This window comes from Liolophura sinensis, chromosome 10, assembly GCF_032854445.1.
Source record: "Liolophura sinensis isolate JHLJ2023 chromosome 10, CUHK_Ljap_v2, whole genome shotgun sequence".
NCBI lineage: Eukaryota > Metazoa > Mollusca > Polyplacophora > Chitonida > Chitonidae > Liolophura > Liolophura sinensis.
In genome coordinates this window covers 35,059,628-35,084,703 of record NC_088304.1, presented here as the reverse complement: position 1 = coordinate 35,084,703, position 25,076 = coordinate 35,059,628, and the positions used below count along the sequence as shown (strand labels likewise).

The 25,076-nt window shown below is 39.5% G+C and overlaps 1 protein-coding gene across 4 annotated transcripts in view; it reads right to left on the bottom strand.

Moving 5' to 3' along the window:
* Positions 1–1,190: 1,190 nt before the first annotated feature.
* Positions 1,191–25,076, bottom strand: part of LOC135476511 (sphingomyelin phosphodiesterase 4-like) — a 35,755-nt gene continuing 11,869 nt past the window's right edge. For 3 of the 4 annotated variants that reach the window (XM_064756549.1, XM_064756550.1, XM_064756553.1), the window contains 10 exons: positions 19,277–19,419; positions 12,956–13,046; positions 12,522–12,637; positions 11,754–11,877; positions 11,179–11,218; positions 9,902–10,086; positions 9,293–9,508; positions 4,583–4,732; positions 3,405–3,533; positions 1,191–2,503 (listed from right to left, as the gene is read on the bottom strand). In XM_064756549.1, the coding sequence (XP_064612619.1) occupies positions 2,171–2,503; positions 3,405–3,533; positions 4,583–4,732; positions 9,293–9,508; positions 9,902–10,086; positions 11,179–11,218; positions 11,754–11,877; positions 12,522–12,637; positions 12,956–13,046; positions 19,277–19,419 (1,527 nt within the window). In that variant the 3' untranslated portion in view covers positions 1,191–2,170. The remainder of the gene's footprint in view (positions 2,504–3,404; positions 3,534–4,582; positions 4,733–9,292; positions 9,509–9,901; positions 10,087–11,178; positions 11,219–11,753; positions 11,878–12,521; positions 12,638–12,955; positions 13,047–19,276; positions 19,420–25,076) is intronic. The other variant, XM_064756551.1, reaches the window with a different exon arrangement.

The following is a 25,076-nucleotide window of genomic DNA, read 5'->3' as shown; positions in this document are numbered from 1 at the left end:
TTAAACAATGCTGACAAATTCAAACGTTGAGATACGAGATCAGCGAACAAGGAGCCCGAATAGACAAACTCATTCCAGCAATTTAATTCTCGAACAGAAAAATACTTTTTCATTAAAAAGGTATCTGTGCCCATGATTTCCCTGTAAAACACTATACCGACAAAAAACAAACAAACAAAAACTGTTGTACCATCATTCCATCCCGTAAAACACACAATTGATATCGTGTTGCCGACAACTATCTTCTATACATCGCCCATGCACGCCCATGTTGTGAGCAAAGTCTTATCTCACTTCAAATTCCATGATGCATAACGGCCCAGACAGCTAGGTTGGTAGAGCGTCCGCTTCGGGGACGGTAGATCCAGGGTCAGTTCTGGGTCGGTCACACCTAAGACCTTAAAAGAGGAAGTTGTAGCTTCATCGCTTGGTGTTCAGCATGAAGGGGAAGTGCAACGACTATTGACCCGTATCAGTATAATGGCTCCAGCGGGGCAACACATTTGCCTTAGGTAAGTTGTCTGAGTGAAGCAGCACTAGATAAAAGAGTGGTGCAAATCCGTTCTGCAACAAGGAGGCACATTACATGCACTCTAAGGACTCCATCGTCGTCATATGACTAAAAAATTGTTAAGTACGACGTTAAATCCCAAGCACTCACTCACCCACTCACTCCATGATGCACAAGCACAGAGATGTTGACGTCAATATGTGCCGAATTTAAAGTCTTAAGTTTAATGGTCAACAAGTCTTTACTTTATCACACACAAAGAATCAAACGTATTACAATACACTGAGACAATGTTGTTACTGAACGCCATATATGACAAAAAGGGTGATCTGATATGACTAACTGGTGTTCAGGCGTCATGTAGGTAGTCTCCATAGCTTAAACCACAACACGTATCCAAAATAATATTTCATTGCCTAACTCAGATGCCATCTAGTACTTTGTCCAATGGTGTCCCGTAATTGTTAATAGCTTCCCTCTCATAACACTGAACTGAATCGAACATTCTGTTTTATTTCTTTTGCTTTATAAGGTTAAAATCTCATTTTAAACTCTCTGATTTAAACTTGCAAAAACAGTTTTGATTACTGCGTAAAGCATCAATGAAATACATAAATATTGTCATAAAGCTGAACACTGAAGACAAAGAAGGGAACAAAGTAAAAAGAAAATTTTAGAAATGATTATATTTAATAGCACCATGGATATCTTTACAAAACTGAAGTCAAAATGTAATGTACAAGTATATACATGTGAAGGACTCAACGCGTACATGCTAAACCCTGCAGAGAACAGCGAGATCTCTAAACAAAGGTAGGAAAACCGCTAGTAGCAATTTAAAAATTTAACTTCTTGTCTTCTATATACATGAATGTCTTACTTTAAATACGTCTCATATGATATCTAAACCAGATCTGTGAACCTTAATGGTAACAATACCAAATCATTGCTTAGTTCGCTTGACTTAATATCCGCGGATTTCAATAAAGTCTTACATTATTTTGAGACGTGCATGAAACAAGATATCATGCAAAATGTGCTCTCTGCATTTCGCTTTATACCACTGCCACCAATAGACAAGCCTGTCCTTTGAAGTCAGTGAGACGCAATTAGGCTTGTTTAGGTTTAGCCTCATCACCTATGTCTTCCCGCGGAACTATTTGATCAGCATTCCTCAATAAAATTGTTTTAGGTTTAGAATCATGTAAACACTCTAGAGAATGCATGTGTATGAAGTATTATTAGAGACAAAGGCTGAGACGGATTGTTTGTGTTTTCTCACATCACTTCCTGCTTCATCAACGTAACCCTGTTCAAGAATTCTGTACAAAATTTGCTATTGGTGGCAGTGATGTAAAGCGAAAGGTAGAGAGCCACGCATGTGATGTGAGGAGTATACATCATGGCCTTAGTATTGTGTAGCTCATCCTGAAACTTGGCAATCCTTACCAAGGCGTATTTGTCTGACAGGCTGTACAAGTTCATAATGACATTAGTGGTGATAGCTCCTCATACCTGACAGTCCTTACAAAGGTGTTTTTGTCCGATGGAAACCGAAGGCCGATATGAGTAGGCAAGTACAACAGCAGCACAATTTCATTGGAACACTGTTATGTTTTCAAATTCAACATTATGCCCAACAGAACAAATGCACACACTTCAATGTGGCTTTAATTTCACTGCTCTGGGCTTCAGTAGTGCCTTAAAGAAGCCAACCATGAAAGTGAAAAGCAAAACCACAAACAGGAAACCAACAGGTCCGTATCCGAATGCGAAATGAATGAGAAGATAGCCGATGGCCAGAGTCATCATGTTCCTGTAGTTGGCCAGAAACCTCAGGTTCAGCCGTGGCTGTGACAGTTTCTCCTTCAGTTCCCGCGACAATGGGGAGCGGATTTCCTGATCTGGGGCAATGGGTGGGGCAAAGTAGACGCAGGCCATGCTCCCGAGGAGGTCATTCCGTTCACACCACCTCCTTATCTCACTGCCAAACTGTAACAAAATCTCATCTGTGATTTCATACGTAGGGTTTCAGTTATTGTATCTCACATACAGTCTGGTACATAAACATACACTTCCAGAGGCACATAAAGGCCTTACCTTGATCGTGCTGATGGCAACACTCGAGATCTTCTGATGAAAAAGTACTCAAACTTCACCAAAATCTCTCAACTTGCTCTATAATTTATTTATTCATTTATTTCATTGGTGTTTTACGCTGTACTCAACAATATTTCACTGATACGACGGCTACCAGCATTATGGTGGGAGGAAACCAGGCAGAGCACAGCCATCTGCAGGTTGCTGACAGGCCTTCCCACATACGACCAGAAGGGAAGGCAGCTGGACTTGAACTTACAGCGACCACATTTGTGAGAGGCCCCTGGGTCATTCCACTACACTGGCGCACTAACCCCCTTGGTCAGGGAGGCTCTCTAGCTGTGTTAGGTGGATGAATCAGTAAGAAACAAGCAAAATGTGTCACTTGATTAAAAAACTTTATGTGATATACTGTATGCATCAGGGTCACACAGACCTGCTTGAATATTTTTCTGATGATCCAGAAGACTCAACAGAGAAGGACACAATAGTTATATGCACTGAGTTTATGCTTAAAATAATCAAAATTTTGTCACAGATAATCAACAGGGTTCCTCAAGAACAAAGTGTAAGAAGTGGTGTAAATATGGTGAGCTTGAGGTCAACTGTTCATGACTCATCCTGTGATCTTGTAAACTCCAAGCGAAAACCTCGTGGGAGAGATAGTCTGACAATACCTCTTGGCCAATAATGGCTGAAAAGTTAAAAGGTAAGTGAATTTATTTTTAGACACAGTTTTCAGTGATGCCTTTATTTTTTTTTCCCTTAAAAAAAGAAAAGTTAAGCATCTGACCTGGGTATTGACATAAGAACAAAATCTGTGTAACAATCGCACCAGGGTGACATTCTCGTAACTCTTGATCAGCTGTTCCGCTGGGTCCCTGTCATAGTAGTGATCAAACTGAAGCTTCTTGTTTATGATCTGGGGACAAGAAATAACAAGCATGTTCAAAGAATTTATATCCCATAACAAATATGCAATACTTTATAAGCATTGGCCTAGGTGGTTTTCGAACTAGATCTGAGGTCACAAACAAAGAACCTGCTCAAAAAATTTGAACACAATTGAACATTATTTAGAAAAACTACTTCCCTGAAACCAGTGACCAATGAGGTTCCACAAAGAGAACCTGCACACAAAATTTGATCAATATCAGACAACTTTGGTGCTGTTTTTGCACGAAAACCAAAACATAACAGACAGAAAAATAAGAATATGTACGCATGTTTTGAGTTTTACATCGTACTTAGCAATTTTTCTGTCATCTGATGACAAGGAGTCGACAGCTAAGATGTGCAGATCATTTTCCAAGTCAAATGCAGCTCAGTCAGGAAGACTTGATAAAATGAAAACTACAGTTTGGCTAATGAAAGATGTTGACCACAGACTATTTTGGTGATCACAAAAATATGATATATAAAGATATGCCCAGAGTTTGTCATTGTATAAACAAATTATGCTTGGCTAAATATGCAGAAAATGTTTCCTGTACTTTATTTAATTATTCTTTTATCTGATTGCTGTAGGGGGCCTCCGTGGCTCAGTTGGTTAGTTTACTAGATCAGCATAATGACCCAGGAGCCTCTCACCAATGCGGTCATTGTGAGTTAAAGCCCAGCTCATGCTGGCTTCCTCTCCGGCCGTATGTGGGAAGTTCTTCCAGCAACCTGCGGATGGTCATGGGTTTTCTCTCACCATAATGCTGGCTGCTGTCATATAAGTGAAATATTCTTGAATACGGCATAAAACACCAATCAAATAAATAAATAAATCTGTTTGCTATAATGCAACAATGAGGAATTTTTCACTTCTACAGTGGTGGTGAGTTTAAAATAATGGCACCATCCACAAATCCACAAACAACAGGAGTGGAGGTGTCTTTATTTGCAAATTTCCTGTACAATGCTTTGAACTTTGAGGAGAAATGAACACAACTCTAATAAACCGTAATTCACAAACACAAAACTGACCTGATATCTGCCAAGGGGAGTTAAGCGATAGCCATCCTCTGTCTCCTCCATGTCAGGGATGCAGGAGTTGGCTGGACTGTGCAAGTGAGCAGAGGAGAAGTCAGCGCTGGTCTGAGAGTTGTCTTGTGTGTTTTCATCTGGAATCTTCAGCTGGTAACATATAAATGACCTCTAGGAATAACGATGCCATAAAATTTCGATTTACCAAGATTTATTTATTTATTTATTTCACTGGAGTTTCATACTGTTCTGAAGAATATTTCACTTATAGGACGGCGGTCAGCATTACGGTGGGAGGAAACCTGGCAGAGCCAGGGGGAAACTCATGACCATCTGCAGGTTGCTAGCGGACCTACCCACGTATGACCGGAGAGGAAGCCAGCATGAGCTGGACGTCAACTCACATCAACTGCATTGGTGAGAGGCTCCTGGATCGTTACACCAAGTGGCCATGCTGACCACCTCAGGTATGGAGGCCCACTATTTACCAAGAAATATTTACCATGTCAAAATACGGTAAAATTTTGTCCACTACTATGTGGCACATATAGCTGAATCTGAGAGTTTTAGTGATCTTAGAGAGGTGTTTTGATGTTTATTTGGATAGTAAGATGGCGTACTACTTGAACAATAAATTCCGCACCAGAAGTAATATGTCATGACATTCATCAATCATACGACATTCATCAAACTTACGACATTCATCAAACTTACCACATTCATCAATCATACAACATTCATTGATCATATGACATTCATTGATCATGTCATTCATCGATCATACGACATTCATCGATCATGACATTCCTCGATCATACAACATTCATCAATCATACGACATTCAATCATACGACATTCATCGATCATACGTCTTGTCCTGTATTTAAAACATATTTGATCATGTATATTCTGTAGGTATAAATCATTTTTGTGACTGTGAATAACTCTTGAATTGGCTTGGAACAAGGAAATTCAGTAAATTCCGTTTCAAACTTGACACGAGTTTACACAAAATGATTGTTTTCTTTTTTATTATTACTGTTGTTTATTGGAGCAGTTATAGCCATTAAATATGCTAAACTTATATGCAGATCGGAGTGATTTTTTTAAAACTTGATCTGAGGTTTCCACAAATAGACCTCCAGCCAAAATTTCGGGCCGGCACCAAAAGCGGACATTACTTGGAGCACTTAGTGCACAGCTTGATCAGCGAATAGTTTGTATTCTACAAATATGACAATAATTTCAGCAATCACTGAACTGACTTACCTGATACACCTCGCACAGTTTGATAAGCCAGTGGTTTGTATTCTACAAATATGACAATAACTTCAGCAATCACTGACTGACTTACCTGATACACCCCACACAATTTGATCAGCGAGTAGTTTGTATTCCACAAATATGACAGTAACTTCAGCAATCATTGGCTGACTTACCTGATACACCCCACACAATTTGATAAGCCAGTGGTTTGTATTCTACAAATATGACAATAACTTCAGCAATCACTGACTGACTTACCTGATACACCCCACACAATTTGATCAACGAGTAGTTTGTATTCTACAAATATGACAATAACTTCAGCAATCACTGGCTGACTTACCTGATACACCTCACACAATTTGATCGGCCAGTGGTTTGTATTCTACAAATATGACAATAACTTCAGCAATCACTGACTGACTTACCTGATACACCCCACACAATTTGATCAACGAGTAGTTTGTATTCTACAAATATGACAATAACTTCAGCAATCACTGGCTGACTTACCTGATACACCTCACACAATTTGATCGGCCAGTGGTTTGTATTCTACAAATATGACAATAACTTCAGCAATCACTGACTGACTTACCTGATACACCTCGCACAGTTTGATCGGCCAGTGGTTTGTATTCTACAAATATGACAATAACTTCAGCAATCACTGAACTGACTTACCTGATACATCTTGCACAGTTTGGTCTGATTTACCTGATACACCTCGCACAGTTTGATAAGCCAGTGGTTTGTATTCTACAAATATGACAATAACTTCAGCAATCACTGAACTGACTTACCTGATACACCTCGCACAGTTTGATAAGCCAGTGGTTTGTATTCTACAAATATGACAATAACTTCAGCAATCACTGACTGACTTACCTGATACACCCCACACAATTTGATCAGCGAGTAGTTTGTATTCTACAAATATGACAACAACTTCAGCAATCACTGGCTGACTTACCTGATACACCTCACACAATTTGATCGGCCAAAGGTTTGTATTCTACAAATATGACAATAACTTCAGCAATCACTGAACTGACTTACCTGATACACCTCACACAGTTTGATCGGCCAGTGGTTTGTATTCTACAAATATGACAATAACTTCAGCAATTACCGACTGATTTACCTGGTACATCTCGCACAGTTTGATAAGCCAGTGGTTTGTATTCTACAAATATGACAATAACTTCAGCAATCACTGAACTGACTTACCTGATACACCTCACACAGTTTGATCGGCCAGTGGTTTGTATTCTACAAATATAACAATAACTTCAGCAATTACCGACTGACTTACCTGATACACCTCACACAGTTTGATCGGCCAGTGGTTTGTATTCTACAAATATGACAATAACTTCAGCAATTACCGACTGATTTACCTGGTACATCTCGCACAGTTTGATAAGCCAGTGGTTTGTATTCTACAAATATGACAATAACTTCAGCAATCACTGACTGACTTACCTGATACACCTCGCACAGTTTGATCGGCCAGTGGTTTGTATTCTACAAATATGACAATAACTTCAGCAATCACTGACTGACTTACCTGATACACCTCGCACAGTTTGATCGGCCAGTGGTCTGTATTCTACAAATATGACAATAACTTCAGCAATCACTGGCTGACTTACCTGATACACCTCACACAATTTGATCAGCGAATAGTTTGTATTCTACAAATATGACAATAACTTCAGCAATCACTGACTGACTTACCTGATACACCTCACACAGTTTGATCAGCGAGTAGTTTGTATTCTACAAATATAACAATAACTTCAGCAATCACTGAACTGACTTACCTGATACACCTCACACAATTTGATCAGCAAATAGTTTGTATTCTACAAATATGACAATAACTTCAGCAATCACTGGCTGACTTACCTGATACACCTCGCACAGTTTGATCGGCCAGTGGTTTGTATTCTACAAATATGACAATAACTTCAGCAATCACTGAACTGACTTACCTGATACACCTCGCACAGTTTGATAAGCCAGTGGTTTGTATTCTACAAATATGACAATAACTTCAGCAATCACTGAACTGACTTACCTGATACACCCCACACAATCTGATCAGCGAATAGTTTGTATTCTACAAATATGACAATAACTTCAGCAATCACTGAACTGACTTACCTGATACACCTCGCATAGTTTGATAAGCCAGTGGTTTGTATTCTACAAATATGACAATAACTTCAGCAATCACTGACTGACTTACCTGATACACCTCACACAATTTGATCAGCGAATAGTTTGTATTCTACAAATATGACAATAACTTCAGCAATCACTGACTGACTTACCTGATACACCTCACACAATTTGATCAGCGAATAGTTTGTATTCTACAAATATGACAATAACTTCAGCAATCACTGACTGACTTACCTGATACACCTCACACAATTTGATCAGCGAATAGTTTGTATTCTACAAATATAACAATAACTTCAGCAATCACTGAACTGACTTACCTGATACACCTCGCACAGTTTGATCAGCGAATAGTTTGTATTCTACAAATATAACAATAACTTCAGCAATCACTGGCTGACTTACCTGATACACCCCACACAATTTGATCAGCGAATAGTTTGTATTCTACAAATATGACAATAACTTCAGCAATCACTGAACTGACTTACCTGATACACCTCGCATAGTTTGATAAGCCAGTGGTTTGTATTCTACAAATATAACAATAACTTCAACAATCACTGAACTGACTTACCTGATACACCTCACACAATTTGATCAGCGAATAGTTTGTATTCTACAAATATAACAATAACTTCAGCAATCACTGAACTGACTTACCTGATACACCTCGCACAGCTTGATCAGCCAGTAGTTTGTATTCTACAAATATGACAATAACTTCAGCAATCACTGGCTGACTTACCTGATACACCTCACACAATTTGATAAGCCAGTGGTTTGTATTCTACAAATATGACAATAACTTCAGCAATCACTGACTGACTTACCTGATACACCTCGCACAGTTTGATCGGCCAGTAGTTTGTATTCTACAAATATAACAATAACTTCAGCAATCACTGACTGACTTACCTGATACACCTCGCACAGTTTGATCGGCCAGTGGTTTGTATTCTACAAATATGACAATAACTTCAGCAATCACTGAACTGACTTACCTGATACATCTTGCACAGTTTGGTCTGATTTACCTGGTGCACCTAGCACAGTTTGATCGGCCAGTAGTTTGTATTCTACAAATATGACAATAACTTCAGCAATTACTGTCTGATTTACCTGGTACACCTGGCACAGTTTGGTCTGATTTACCTGGTACACCTGGCACAGTTTGGTCTGATTTACCTGGTACATCTTGCACAGTTTGGTCTGATTTACCTGGTACACCTCGCACAGTTTCGTCTTATTTACCTGGTACATCTCACACAGTTTGGTCAGTGAGTAGTTAAGGTGCATGTCCAGCTTCTTCACCTCCCCCTTGGTGAGATCGCCGTATGCCTTAGAGCTGTCAAACAGGGAGAAGTTAAGCCAAGAGAACCAGCCCTTAGACGAGGAGGAGGCAGCCTGGTCCTGAAGGGCTTTGACGGCAGAGTGGGCGCTCATGATCTGTCGCACCAGGACACCCACCTACAAGATAAGACAATAAGGCAGGTGTTGAATATGAAGTCACAGTCACATTGGATGTGCAGCCTTTTGATGGACTGAGGACCTATTGCACCAGTAAACCCACCTAAAACACAGCTGACTAAGAAAAGCTTTGAATTTACAAAACAAATGAAATTAGCATCGTTTTTTAGGCCTATATTGTATGAGCCACGTCACAAATTGTTTTCTTCAATTGATTTATTTATTCATTTGTTTATTTGTTTGATTAGTGTTATACCACTTACTCAAGAATATTGAACTTATACGACAGCGGCCAACACCAACACCCACGACCATCAGCAGGTTGCTGGCAGACATACTACTGCAGAGGAAGCCAGCATGAGCTCCTTTAACCACAAATATTACACGCGTTACCTTATGGAGCGTGTCCTCCCCAAACATGGGCTGGTAGACAAATCCTGGTCTCTCCAGCTCTGACAGCTGCTGGTGGATCAGGGCACCCAGGTTACCACGGTCCAGAGCCAGAAAACTGCCTCCCAGATCCGAGCCCATGGGGACATGGCTGAATGGTGTGATACTGTCGTATAGCAAACCCTCCGCTGGGAAAATTTCAACAGTATCTACTGTTAAATAGTTGTTTATTTTATTGTTGATTAAAAATTTTTCCCATAATATATATCAGCAGTGACATTCGTAGATGGTGGAAACTGAGAGTACCTGGAATAAACCATCAGCCTTTTGCAAGTAACTGATAATATTTCACACTGACCCATAGATGTTCACCTGTAGAGTGGTCTTGAAAGTAAATGGTCGCCAATGAACATCATACAAGACCACCTGGACGGCCTAAAGAGCAACCTCACCCCCTTATACGTCACATCTGAAATTCAGGCTTCGCGCTATTGCACTTGACACAACAGAGCAGCTGTGGTCAAATTAACACCCAGTCCTGGACAGTGGCCTAAGATATATTTATTTATTTATTTGATTGGTGTTTTACGCCATACTCAAGAATATTTCACTTATACGACGGTGGCCAGATTTATGGTGGGAGGAAATCAGTGCCAGGGGAAACCCACGACCATCCGCAAGTTGCTAAAAGACCTTCTCACGTACGTCCGGAGCAGAGGTCAGAATGAGTTGGACTTCAGTGGCATAGTCTGAGACTTTAGCTGCTGTCTATGGCCAATAAAATGGCAGCATTTCAAAGTGACACTTTCCCCTTGGTTTTGCTACAAGTTAGTGTGAATAGTTATTACTTGATTGGTGTTTTACATTACACACAAGAATATTTCACTAATCCAACGATGACCAGACTTTTGGTGGGATGAAACCAGGTAGGGGACCGGAACACATGACCATCTGCAAGTTGCTGGCAGACCTTCCCACGTATGTAGTGAAAATAGAATTACAACATAAAGTTTTAATGTAGTAAGCATGTCATCAATAGGATAGGATAAATCAAAGGCCACCAAAATTAGCACCCAACCCTTGTGTAATGTGAGATCTTGCAAAATTTCAACTAGAAAACAAAGTGGAGTACAAAGTTGAGAGCAAAAGCAGCTTATTCATGACAAAAAAATGCGGCCAGGAACAATGGCACCAGAGGAATCTTTGGGGATTTGCTCTGTGTCTGAGACTGGAAATGAACCAATATCTTATGAGTCAAAGAGAGAACCACAAAGCGTTACCTTGTTCTATGATGTTTGTCAGATTCGGTGATGACAAAACCTACAAATACAAGAGCATTTTGATCTGTACCATTTTACATACACTTGCATACACTTGAGAAATGTAAATCTGTTCCTCTATTCTTACTTATTCTATTCCTCTATTCTTACTTACATTTGCAAATACATATCTGGGATATTTTGTATGTTTATTGATTTCTACCTTACAGGTACTTAACGCATATGTGCAAATATTGATTTAATAGTTTGTTTGGTTGCTTGGCAGGTGCTTTAAATCATACAATGGATTAGTTTTAGTACTGAAATGAAGCTAGTCCACACATTTCACTAATTAAAGTAAATCAAACACAACATGAAGAAAAAGAAAAGGACATCCCCCCACAGTCAAATAATACAGACACCATGCCAACAAGTCGGTCTTCCTTGCTCTATCCTCTCAGTGCTGAGTGCCGAGCGAGGCAGCAAAAAGCATCATTTTTAAAGCCTTTGTATGACCCTAATGGGGTATGATCCCAGGTCTGACGCTCTCACCACTAGGCCACCAATTAGGACGGAATTCCCGCGGATACACATACCTTGACAACTCTGTAGAGCATGTAGGAACTGAAGGGAGATGTCAGGTCCATACGGAACACGTGTGGGAAGAACTGTCTCCACAGCACTGTGTAGAACAACAGGTTCTCATGAATAAACTTTGACCTGTGGGAATATACAGAGAGAAAAACATTTATTTTACTGGAAGGCAATAAATTTACATATTCTTGGTACATACAGAAAGTTTGATCTGATTACTGAACATGGATTTTCAGCCAAAAATCTGCAGTATAGCCCCTTCAATCTGCATTCTAGTAGTTACAAACAGACTTAAGCCAAATCTGGATTCCTGACAATCACTCCAGATCAAAGACAAAAAACACAAAACAAAAGAAAACACAAGTCCACAGTCTAACATACTCATGTGAACAACCCTGGTAATTAGCCACAGCATTCTGCAAAAGCTGAACATTGTAATTTATAAACTAGCCATTTTTTTTCCGTTGGCAACCGAATACAGGTTTAGTGTGTTGTTGTGTTCACTATACAACATCAACAATGAAACTGGATCATGTAATAAAATCTTATGACAAAAGTAACCACCCTCTAAAACTTTATGACCAGACAACAACTTAGTAAATGTTGATCAGAATGAGTAGTTTATTACAAGTAAAAAAAGTGTCGTCATTTATGTCAGCCATGCGGAATTTTCCTCATTAAGAGAGCTGAATTTTCTTCATTAACAAGCCTGCACAGATAACTCCAGTGTTTTCAACTCTGGAGAATACTGCTCCTTGACTAGAAGTTACCATCGCTCGTCAATCTGTTTGTCATCTTGTTCATGCAGCCTCTCCAGACTAGCGTTGATTTGGGTGAGATCACTGTAACGCCAGGGTTGGATGTAACTTAGCCAAGTCTCCAACACCTGAGCAAAAGAAAACATTACCGTGAATGCTTTAATTATTTCACTAATTTGTTTAATTAATTCTGTTCTGTTTTACTCAGGAATTTTTACACTTACACCATGAAACTTTCTTCCATGTAATGTAATAAGTTAAAAAGTTGTATATTTTAAGAAATGCCTTGTTCTGTAAAGAATGATTGATACAATAAAAGTAAGTCCAAAGAGAGCCTTATTAAGGTCGTTCCAAAACTGTGGTAAATATTTACCAGCCGCTTCTTTGTAGTGAGTTTATGGAATGATAGCGGATCAGTCTTTCTCGAGATTGCATATAGCACTTACTAGTCTAAATGAGGAGTCCAGGGGCCATCTGTCAAAGGCATGTCGTAGAAAGGAGTACAGTTTTTTCCGTATGACTTGCTGACGGACACACCTGTATGATAAGGCAGAAAGTCATGATATGGTACAGTTACATGCTGCATACCTTGTAGGAAAGCATAGTAGTCATGCATTAATGTCATGACTCAAGCGCACAATTCTTCTGCTTTATAGCTCATGTGACCAACATAACTTACACTTTATGTACTGTTCGGAGGCAATATCAAATATTATTATACCTCAAAGTGTGATTCCTTCTTTTTTTTGATCAGTACACCCAGTACAATGATTCGTCAGTACACTCAGTACAATGGTTGGTCAGTACACTCAGTACAATGACTGGTCATTACACTCAGTACAATGATTGGTCATTACACTCAGTACAATGATTGGTCATTACACTCAGTACAATGACTGGCGAGTACCCTCAGTACAATGATTGGCCAGTGCCCTCAGTACAATGACTGGTCAGTACACTCAATACAATGATTGGTCATTACACTCAGTACAATGATTGGTCAGTACACTCAGTACAATGACTGGCGAGTACCCTCAGTACAATGGTTGGTCAGTACCCTCAGTACAATGACTGGTCAGTACACTCAATACAATGATTGATCATTACACTCAGTACAATGATTGGTCATTACACTCAGTACAATGATTGGTCAGTACACTCAATACAATGATTGGTCAGTACACTCAGTACAATGACTGGTCAGTACACTCAATACAATGATTGGTCAGTACACTCAGTACAATGTTTGGTCAGTACACTCAGTACAATGGTTGGTCAGTACACTCAGTACAATGACTGGTCAGTACACTCAGTATAATGATTGGTCAGTACACTCAGTACAATGACTGGTCAGTACCCTCAGTACAATGGTTGGTCATTACACTCAGTACAATGATTGTTCAGTACACCCAGTACAATGATTGGTCAGTACACTCAGTACAATGACTGGTCAGTACACTCAATGTAATGATTGGTCATTACACTCAGTACAATGATTGGTCAGTACACTCAATACAATGATTGGTCATTACACTCAGTACAATGATTGGTCATTACACTCAGTACAATGATTGGTCATTACACTCAGTACAATGATTGGTCAGTACACTCAGTATAATGACTGGTCAGTACACTCAGTACAATGGTTGGTCAGTACACTCAGTACAATGACTGGTCAGTACACTCAATACAATGATTGGTCAGTACACTCAAGACAATGATTGGTCAGTACACTCAGTACAATGATTGGTCAGTACACTCAGTACAATGACTGGTCAGTACATTCAGTACAATGATTGGTCAGTACACTCAGTACAATGACTGGTCAGTACACTCAATGTAATGATTGGTCATTACACTCAGTACAATGATTGGTCAGTACACTCAATACAATGATTGGTCATTACACTCAGTACAATGATTGGTCATTACACTCAGTACAATGATTGGTCAGTACAATCAGTACAATGACTGGTCAGTACACTCAGTATAATGACTGGTCAGTACACTCAGTACAATGGTTGGTCAGTACACTCAGTACAATGACTGGTCAGTACACTCAATACAATGATTGGTCAGTACACTCAAGACAATGATTGGTCAGTACACTCAGTACAATGATTGGTCAGTACACTCAGTACAATGACTGGTCAGTACATTCAGTACAATGACTGGCCAGTACCCTCAGTACAATGACTGGTCAGTACACTCAATACAATGATTGGTCAGTACACTCAGTACAATGATTGGTCATTACACTCAGTACAATGACTGGTCATTACACTCAGTACAATGATTGGTCAGTACATTCAGTACAATGACTGGTCAGTACACTCAGTACAATGACCTGTCAGTACACTCAGGACAATGACCTGTCAGTATACTCATTACAATGATTGGTCAGTACACTCAGTACAGTGATTGGTCAGTACATTCAGTACAATGACTGGCCAGTACCCTCAGTACAATGACTGGTCAGTACACTTAGTACAATGACCTGTCAGTACACTCAGTACAATGACTGGTCAGTACACTCAATACAATGATTGGTCAGTACACTCAGTACAATGACTGGTCAGTACACTCAGTACAATGACTGGTCAGTACACTCAATACAATGATTGGTCAGTACACTCAATACAATGATTGGTCATTACACTCAGTACAATGACTGGTCAGTACATTCAGTACAACAGTACACTCAGTACAATGACTGGTCAGTACACTCAATACAATGATTGGTCAGTACACTCAATACAATGATTGGTCATTACACTCAGTACAATGATTGGTCATTACACTCAGTACAATGACTGGTCAGTACACTCAGTACAATGACCTGTCAGTACACTCAGGACAATGACCTGTCAGTATACTCATTACAATGATTGGTCAGTACACTCAGTACAGTGATTGGTCAGTACATTCAGTACAATGACTGGCCAGTACCCTCAGTACAATGACTGGTCAGTACACTTAGTACAATGACCTGTCAGTACACTCAGTACAATGACCTGTCAGTACACTCAGTACAATGACTGGTCAGTACACTCAATACAATGATTGGTCAGTACACTCAGTACAATGACTGGTCAGTACACTCAGTACAATGACTGGTCAGTACACTCAATACAATGATTGGTCAGTACACTCAATACAATGATTGGTCATTACACTCAGTACAATGACTGGTCAGTACATTCAGTACAACAGTACACTCAGTACAATGACTGGTCAGTACACTCAATACAATGATTGGTCAGTACACTCAATACAATGATTGGTCATTACACTCAGTACAATGATTGGTCATTACACTCAGTACAATGACTGGTCAGTACACTCAGTACAATGACCTGTCAGTACACTCAGGACAATGACCTGTCAGTATACTCATTACAATGATTGGTCAGTACACTCAGTACAGTGATTGGTCAGTACATTCAGTACAATGACTGGCCAGTACCCTCAGTACAATGACTGGTCAGTACACTTAGTACAATGACCTATCAGTACACTCAGTACAATGACTGGTCAGTACACTCAATACAATGATTGGTCAGTACACTCAGTACAATGACTGGTCAGTACACTCAGTACAATGACTGGTCAGTACACTCAATACAATGATTGGTCAGTACACTCAATACAATGATTGGTCATTACACTCAGTACAATGACTGGTCAGTACATTCAGTACAACAGTACACTCAGTACAATGACTGGTCAGTACACTCAATACAATGATTGGTCAGTACACTCAATACAATGATTGGTCATTACACTCAGTACAATGATTGGTCAGTACACTCAGTACAATGACTGGTCAGTACACTCAGTACAATGATCTGTCAGTACACTCAGTACCATGATTTTCCAGCAGTCCGCTGCCCACAGTTTGAGAAAAATGTTTCAGAAATATGGTCATACTGTAAACTAAAAAACAGTGTGCAATGCACTTAAAACTCCTCAGCCTTGAGCACATGTACAATGTCATGAATAGATCCAACTTTAACAGTGGTTTGTAATAATGTGTAGATCTTCTCTGAGTGGCATTTAGAAAGTTGTGAAAAATGAAGCAGGAGTGTACTTATTTAGGTGCCTGTTTATTTCAGACTCCCGTTGCAGCCTCTTATATAAAACTTAACTTAATTGACCCCCCATGACCTTGAAGAAAAAGATCAAGGTCGCTGAAGTCTATACATTTTACAGGTGTAAGTGTGGTGTAAGTTTGGTGAATTTGGCATAAACTGCTCTGGAGATAGAGTGCTTACAAGCCTTTTATAACATTTCACAGAAAATCAATAGACTTCTTTCTCATTCCAAGGTGTAAGTGTGGTGTAAGTTTGGTGAACTTGGGATACACTGTTCTAGACATAGATATGGACAGACGGACGGATGCCGTCTGGTACAACTATACCACTTGGACAATATTGGCTGAGAGGTAACCATCAGACAATCAGTTAACAGCAATTCATCGGCCTACGTGGGCGAGCTGGTTAACATGCCAGCACTGTGCAATGAACCAGGAGCCTCTAACCAATAGAGGCCGGCATCCTCTCCAACCGTACTTGGGAAGGTCTTCCAGCAACTTGCGGATGGTCGTGGGTTCCCTCAGGTTCGCACCATAATGCTGGTCGCCGTCGTGTAAGTGAAATATTCTTGAGTATGGCGCAAAACACCAATCAAATAAATAAACAACTGCTGTTCAAAGTATAGTACAGACGCTGAGCTTTCAATCTGTTTTTAATGACACTTTTTTCTTTGATTTAATATACAGTGTATGCCATTTCATGGGATATCAGAAACATTCAGCTTAAGACAGAGGATGTCAGCATGTGCTCAACATTACTTGTCTCCCAGCTGACAACTCCCAATATTCCATCTAATGGCACATACTACATGTGTACCCTCAACAGACAGAAATATTCAGCTTAAGACAGAGGATGTCAGCATGTACTGAACATTACTTGTCTCCCAGCTGACAACTCCCAATATTCCATCTAATGGCACATACAACATGTGTACCCTCAACAGACAGAAATACTCAGCTTAAGACAGAGGATGTCAGCATGTGCTCAACATTACTTGTCTCCCAGCTGACAACTCCCAATATTCCATCTAATGGCACGTACTACATGTGTACCCCTCATCAGACAGAAATACTCAGCTTAAGACAGAGGATGTCAGCATGTACTGAACATTACTTGTCTCCCAGCTGACAACTCCCAATATTCCATCTAATGGCACATACAACATGTGTACCCTCAACAGACAGAAATACTCAGCTTAAGACAGAGGATGTCAGCATGTGCTCAACATTACTTGTCTCCCAGCTGACAACTCCCAATATTCCATCTAATGGCACGTACTACATGTGTACCCCTCATCAGACAGAAATACTCAGCTTAAGACAGAGGATGTCAGCATGTGCTCAACATTACTTGTCTCCCAGCTGACAACTCCCAATATTCCATCTAATGGCACATACAACATGTGTACCCTCAACAGACAGAAATACTCAGCTTAAGACAGAGGATGTCAGCATGTGCTCAACATTACTTGTCTCCCAGCTGACAACTCCCAATATTCCATCTAATGGCACGTACTACATGTGTACCCCTCATCAGACAGAAATACTCAGCTTAAGACAGAGGATGTCAGCATGTGCTCAACATTACTTGTCTCCCAGCTGACAACTCCCAATATTCCATCTAATGGCACATACAACATGTGTACCCTCAACAGACAGAAATACTCAGCTTAAGACAGAGGATGTCAGCATGTGCTCAACATTACTTGTCTCCCAGCTGACAACTCCCAATATTCCATCTAATGGCACGTACTACATGTGTACCCCTCATCAGACAGAAATACTCAGCTTAAGACAGAGGATGTCAGCATGTGCTCAACATTACTTGTCTCCCAGCTGACAACTCCCAATATTCCATCTAATGGCACGTACTACATGTGTACCCCTCATCAGACAGAAATACTCAGCTTAAGACAGAGGATGTCAGCATGTGCTCAACATTACTTGTCTCCCAGCTGACAACTCCCAATATTCCATCTAATGGCACGTACTACATGTGTACCCCTCATCAGACAGAAATACTCAGCTTAAGACAGAGGATGTCAGCATGTACTGAACATTACTTGTCTCCCATCTGACAACTCCCAATATTCCATCTAATAGCAGGTGTACATGTGTACCCCTCAACAGACAAAATAGTCCGCTTATCACCGGACAACAACGGTCACGCAGGTACATATACAGTCCCGAAGACTGCAGATGACCTAAAATGTGTCTGCTGAGTAGGTTATCTCTGTTTGCTGGGTTGTGAATACAACGGTCACCTCACTGAAGCGATTCACTTATACATCGGTCTTCTGCACTAAACTGATGGGTCTTTCGCAGGGTAAGTTGGTTATGTGCTTACTCAGTGATATGGAAATATATGGTGTCAACAACCTTCATATTTGATGGTGAGAATTACTGACACCATATATTTCCATATCCTATCACTGAATAACCATGTAACTATCAGTATCTGCGCAATATATTTAAAGAACATGTTTACACTCCATCTATATAAATTTCACAGCCTAACAAAACATTTTAACTATAAGCTTCAAGACAAATTTGGAATGTACACAAGACATATGAAGAGCAAATAGAAAAAAAGGGAAAAGTTTACTACAAAGTTCTTAATAATTGTCACAGGCTAGGTTTGAACTCCCTCCAGAGATATAAACAAGAGTCTTACCTTTTGAACTTGTCAAGAGGGTTGACAGCAGGAGGTTGATATGGAGAGATAACCTCTGGGGAGGCGCTATTAGCAAAGAAGTGGATGTACTTGACAAAGGTGCGGGCAATCCTCATGTGGTTAGCAGTGGGCAGGAACCGCTCCTAGAACAAAAAACCTTTGAAATTAACATCAACCATGGTTCTATACTAGTCAGGAAGCACTGGTTTAGTGTCCTTGAAGCTGTTTCACACAGCACATGTAGCCCTACATACACACAACTACCACGGCAGCATTATACCTACATGTAGATAACAGTACCAGTGGTACCTAATTCCTCAACATTTTCGCACATGAAAAAGCAAATTTCAGTGTAATTTAGGCAAATTTTAAAATTGATTTTGGAGACACAACTCCATTGATTGGATTGTTCAATTTCAGGGCTTCACAAAAAGTATAATTTTATCAGCCTATGCAGTATAATGGCTTCAGAGTACGCTTGAGTAAACACCTTGCAAACATGCGAAAAGGTTGAAGGTTAAAGCAGTTGCCATGGAAGTTGCGGGCACATACTAGTATTCCATATTGTCACAGTGCATAGGTTAATGCCCTTTTCAAGGAATTACCTGCCTTGATGGTAGCCATTTTATTTCAGTACTAAAGACATGTGATTATGGAAAGTACTGCCGTTTACTTTGTCAGTTTTTCAATTTCACAGATGCAAATTGCAGTGATTCAGAAATAGTTAAGCTTACAAGAAATTTAACTGGGGAATAAATCACAGTTAATGGCTGTTGTTGTGTAAATTTCATCACACCAGGACTTCCACGTACACGAGGCTTTGGGGAAAAAAGCCCCTGTACATTTAGCAGATGTCCCTGACTATGATGTTCGGCAAAAGTAATCCAAAGTTGCCAAGCCTGGAAATGGATACGAAAGAGGTGGGTGGGGGTTGGTGGCGGGTGAGGGGTGTTGGAACAATGGCTTGATATGGACCAGTTAGAATGTGAACATATGTATAAGCAGTACATATATTACTGCCTCAGTAATTACTGACACACAGAAGACACTACTGCCAACACAGCGAGCTTCTCATCACAGTATCACAACTAACAGAGTTTGTATGTTTGTTTCCAATCAGGGTATCACAAATAGCAGAGTTTGTATGTTTGCTTCTCATCACAGTATCACAACTAACAGAGTTTGTATGTTTGCTTCCCATCACAGTATCACAACTAACAGAGTTTGAATGTTTGCTTCCCATCACAGTATCACAACTAGCAGAGTTTGTATGTTTGCTTCCCATCACAGTATCACACCTAACAGAGTTTGTATGTTTGCTTCCCATCACAGTATCACAACTAGCACAGTTTGTATGTTTGCTTCCAATCATGGTATCAAAACTAGCAGAGTTTGTATGTTTGCTTCCCATCACAGTATCACAACTAGCAGAGTTTGTATGTTTGTTTCCAATCACGGTATCACAACTAACAGAGTTTGTATGTTTGCTTCCAATCACGGTATCAAAACTAGCAGAGTTTGTATGTTTGCTTCCCATCACAGTATCAAAACTAGCACAGTTTGTATGTTTGCTTCCCATGACAGTAACAAAGCTAGCAGAGTTTGTATGTTTGCTTCCCATCACAGTATCAAAGCTAGCACAGTTTGTATGTTTGCTTCCCATCACAGTATCACAACTAACAGAGTTTGTATGTTTGTTTCCAATCAGGGTATCACAAATAGCAGAGTTTGTATGTTTGCTTCTCATCACAGTATCACAACTAACAGAGTTTGTATGTTTGCTTCCCATCACAGTATCACAACTAACAGAGTTTGAATGTTTGCTTCACATCACAGTATCAAAACTAGCACAGTTTGTATGTTTGCTTCCCATCACAGCATCACAACTAGCACAGTTTGTATGTTTGCTTCCCATCACAGTATCACAATTAGCAGAGTGTGTATGTTTGCTTCACATCACAGCATCACAAATAGCAGAGTTTGTATGTTTGCTTCTCATCACAGTATCACAACTAACAGAGTTTGTATGTTTGCTTCCCATCACAGTATCACAACTAACAGAGTTTGTATGTTTGCTTCCCATCACAGTATCACAACTAACAGAGTTTGAATGTTTGCTTCACATCACAGTATCACAACTAGCACAGTTTGTATGTTTGCTTCCCATCACAGCATCACAACTAGCACAGTGTGTATGTTTGCTTCCCATCACAGTATCACAACTAGCAGAGTGTGTATGTTTGCTTCACATCACAGCATCACAACTAGCACAGTTTGTATGTTTGCTTCCCATCACAGCATCACAACTAGCACAATTTGTATGTTTGCTTCCCATCACAGCATCACAACTAGCACAGTTTGTATGTTTGCTTCCAATCACGGTATCAAAACTAGCAGAGTTTGTATGTGTGCTTCTCATCACAGTGTCACAACTAGCACAGTTTGTATGTTTGCTTCACATCACAGTATCACAACTAGCACAGTTTGTATGTTTCCTTCCCATCACAGTATCACAACTAGCACAGTTTGTATGTTTGCTTCACATCACAGTATCACAACTAGCACAGTGTGTATGTTTGCTTCCCATCACAGTATCACAACTAGCAGAGTTTGTATGTTTGCTTCCCATCAGGGTATCAAAACTAGCACAGTTTGTATGTTTGCTTCACATCACAGTATCACAACTAGCACAGTTTGTATGTTTGCTTCCCATCACAGTATCACAACTAGCACAGTTTGTATGTTTGCTTCCCATCAGGGTATGAAAACTAGCAGAGTTTGTATGTTTGCTTCCCATGAGAGTAACAAAGCTAGCAGAGTTTGTATGTTTGCTTCCCATCACAGTATCACAACTAGCAGAGTTTGCATGTTTGCTTCCCATCACAGTATCAAAACTAGCAGAGTTTGTATGTTTGCTTCCCATGACAGTAACAAAGCTAGCAGAGTTTGTATGTTTGCTTCCCATCACAGTATCAAAGCTAGCACAGTTTGTATGTTTGCTTCCCATCACAGTATCACAACTAGCTGAGTTTGTATGTTTGCTTCCAATCACGGTATCACAACTAGCAGAGTTTGTATGTTTGCTTCCCATCACAGTATCACACCTAACAGAGTTTGTATGTTTGCTTCCCATCACAGTATCACAACTAACAGAGTTTGTATGTTTGCTTCCAATCACGGTATCAAAACTAGCAGAGTTTGTATGTTTGCTTCCCATCACAGTATCACAACTAGCAGAGTTTGTATGTTTGCTTCCCATCACAGTATCACAACTAGCACAGTTTGTATGTTTGCTTCCAATCACGGTATCAAAACTATCTGAGTTTGTATGTTTGCTTCCCATCACAGTATCAAAACTAGCAGAGTTTGTATGTTTGCTTCCACTCGCGGTATCAAAGCTAGCAGAATTTGTATGTTTGCTTCCAATCACAGTATCACAACTAGCAGAGTTTGTATGTTTGCTTCCAATCGCGGTATCAAAGCTGGCAGAGTGTGTATGTTTGCTTCACATCACAGTATCAAAACTAGCACAATTTGTATGTTTGGTTCATTCAGATTAAAGGCCAATTTTTAAATTATTTCCTTCAAATATATACGTATCACATCACAACGGTATCTTCTGGTGTGGATGTAGCTGGTTCCAATACTGACACATTTATGGTGCTGCCTCACTGCAACACAATGCTGAAGACACCAGATATTTCACCAGAAAATCCAGAATAAAGTGACATCCTTTGATGCAACCTGTTATTTAACATCATATTACTCATACTCCTTACAGGCTACGCGTTGCTCTCTACCTTTCACTTTACATCACTGCCACCAACAGACAAGCTGGACCTCTTAATCATGTGAGGTGCACGTAGGCTTATATACACGGTGTCCTTCCATGGAACTATTTAATCAGCATTCATCAATAAAATTGTTTTAGAATTTGGTTAAAATCATTTGTTGGTTTTGGGCTATAGCATGTAAATTATATATCCCGAATAGGAACAACTGACATATATATATATATAAGATTTGTGTTCTCAGAATATGAAAAAAATTGTACCACAAGCTGCAATACAGCAATTGATTTCCATACTTTTCATACAGTATCATCAGAGACAAAGGTTGAGATGGACTGTTTGCATTTTCTCACATCACTTCGTGCCTGTTCACTGTGACCCCAGTGACAATGGCGTTATTCAAGATTTCTGAACAAAATTGCTGTTAGTGGCAGTGATGTAAAGCCAAAGGTACAGACAATGCATGCGCTTTACAGGAGTATGCATATTAATAGCAACATTTCCACGAAAGTTGAGCACTGCTTATTCCAGTGGCTCAGTTTTCACATTTCACTCTGTAAATTCAGACATGGTAAAGCTGAACAGATGATGCTATCACACTTTGTGCTTGCTATGCATTATGGGACTAAATTGGGGTATAATCTCCATTAGGGTCAAAACGTGCCATTGCGTTAACGAGTGTAAACAGACAAGATCTCACAGAAATGTTGTTCACTGATAGAACTGTTCCATCGCTGATCTACACCTTAAACCCTGCTAACCATGCCAAAAGATACTACAGTGATTAAACCTTAAAAATTAAAATGTATACATATGGTCTAGTTTAACTTTCAAAAGGACTCTTCTCAGAAATTAAACAATTAAAAATACAAAGAAATCAAATAAAATTCCACTGAGTTTTTACTGTTTTGTGTCCTCTTTGCAAAGCTTTTCATACATTTACTTTTTTTCTAAATGAATTCACTGAAATAAAGTCAATGAAAACTACTTTTATGAATTGCTTTTTTCTCTAAAAAATAAAAACAAATCAAATATATGGGACTTCGCAAGAAAAGTACTTGTGTAATCATGGATAAAAGGTGAAAAAAACCAATACAAAACACAACACACATCCCAATCTGCAAAATAATTTCACAAATTGTGTAAAATAAAGCTTTAAGTACAAAATAATAGCAATGTGCAAGACTGAGTCTAATCTATATAAACAGGTCAAATGACCATGATGGCAAGCAAAATCAGAGAGAATCTGTCGTCCCATGGCACAACTAAAGTACAAATACCAGAAGAAGTTCACCAGCATGCTGCACTATAAGATATGATACATGAAGACATCAGGCTGTCTTTAACTAGTGATACAAAATCTATCTAACAAACATATTAGTATGCACACTGAATGATTAGCAGCTTTAAATCACCTGGGCCACTGCAAACATCACCTGGGCCCCCAAAGCCACTGTAAACTAAGTTGATTGTACATGTACCTATCCTCAGGCCACAAGATATATAGTCATGTTGTCATGGTACAAACATGTATAATCAATTTAGCCTACGATTGCTTCAGCTATATACTGTGGTGATCAATTCTTTATACTGCTATGAATACGTTTATACAAATAAGAGACAACAGGAAAAGCCACAATGCCAAAAATGGGACTAAAAACTGGTATGCAAATATGTACACATGCAACAGACGTGTGAACAATGCTAAATGATTTCTACAATGATTACTGTATGCTCAATGATTGCTACAATGATCACTGTATGCTCAATGATTGCTACACTGATTACTGTATGCTCAATGATTTCTACAATGATTACTGTATGCTCAATGATTGCTACTATGATTACTGTATTCTCAATGATTGCTACAATGATCACTGTATGCTCAATGATTGCTACATTGATTACTGTATGCTCAATGATTGCTACACTGATTACTGTATCCTCAATGATTGCTACACTGATTACTGTATGCTCAATGATTGCTACACTGATTACTGTATGCTCAA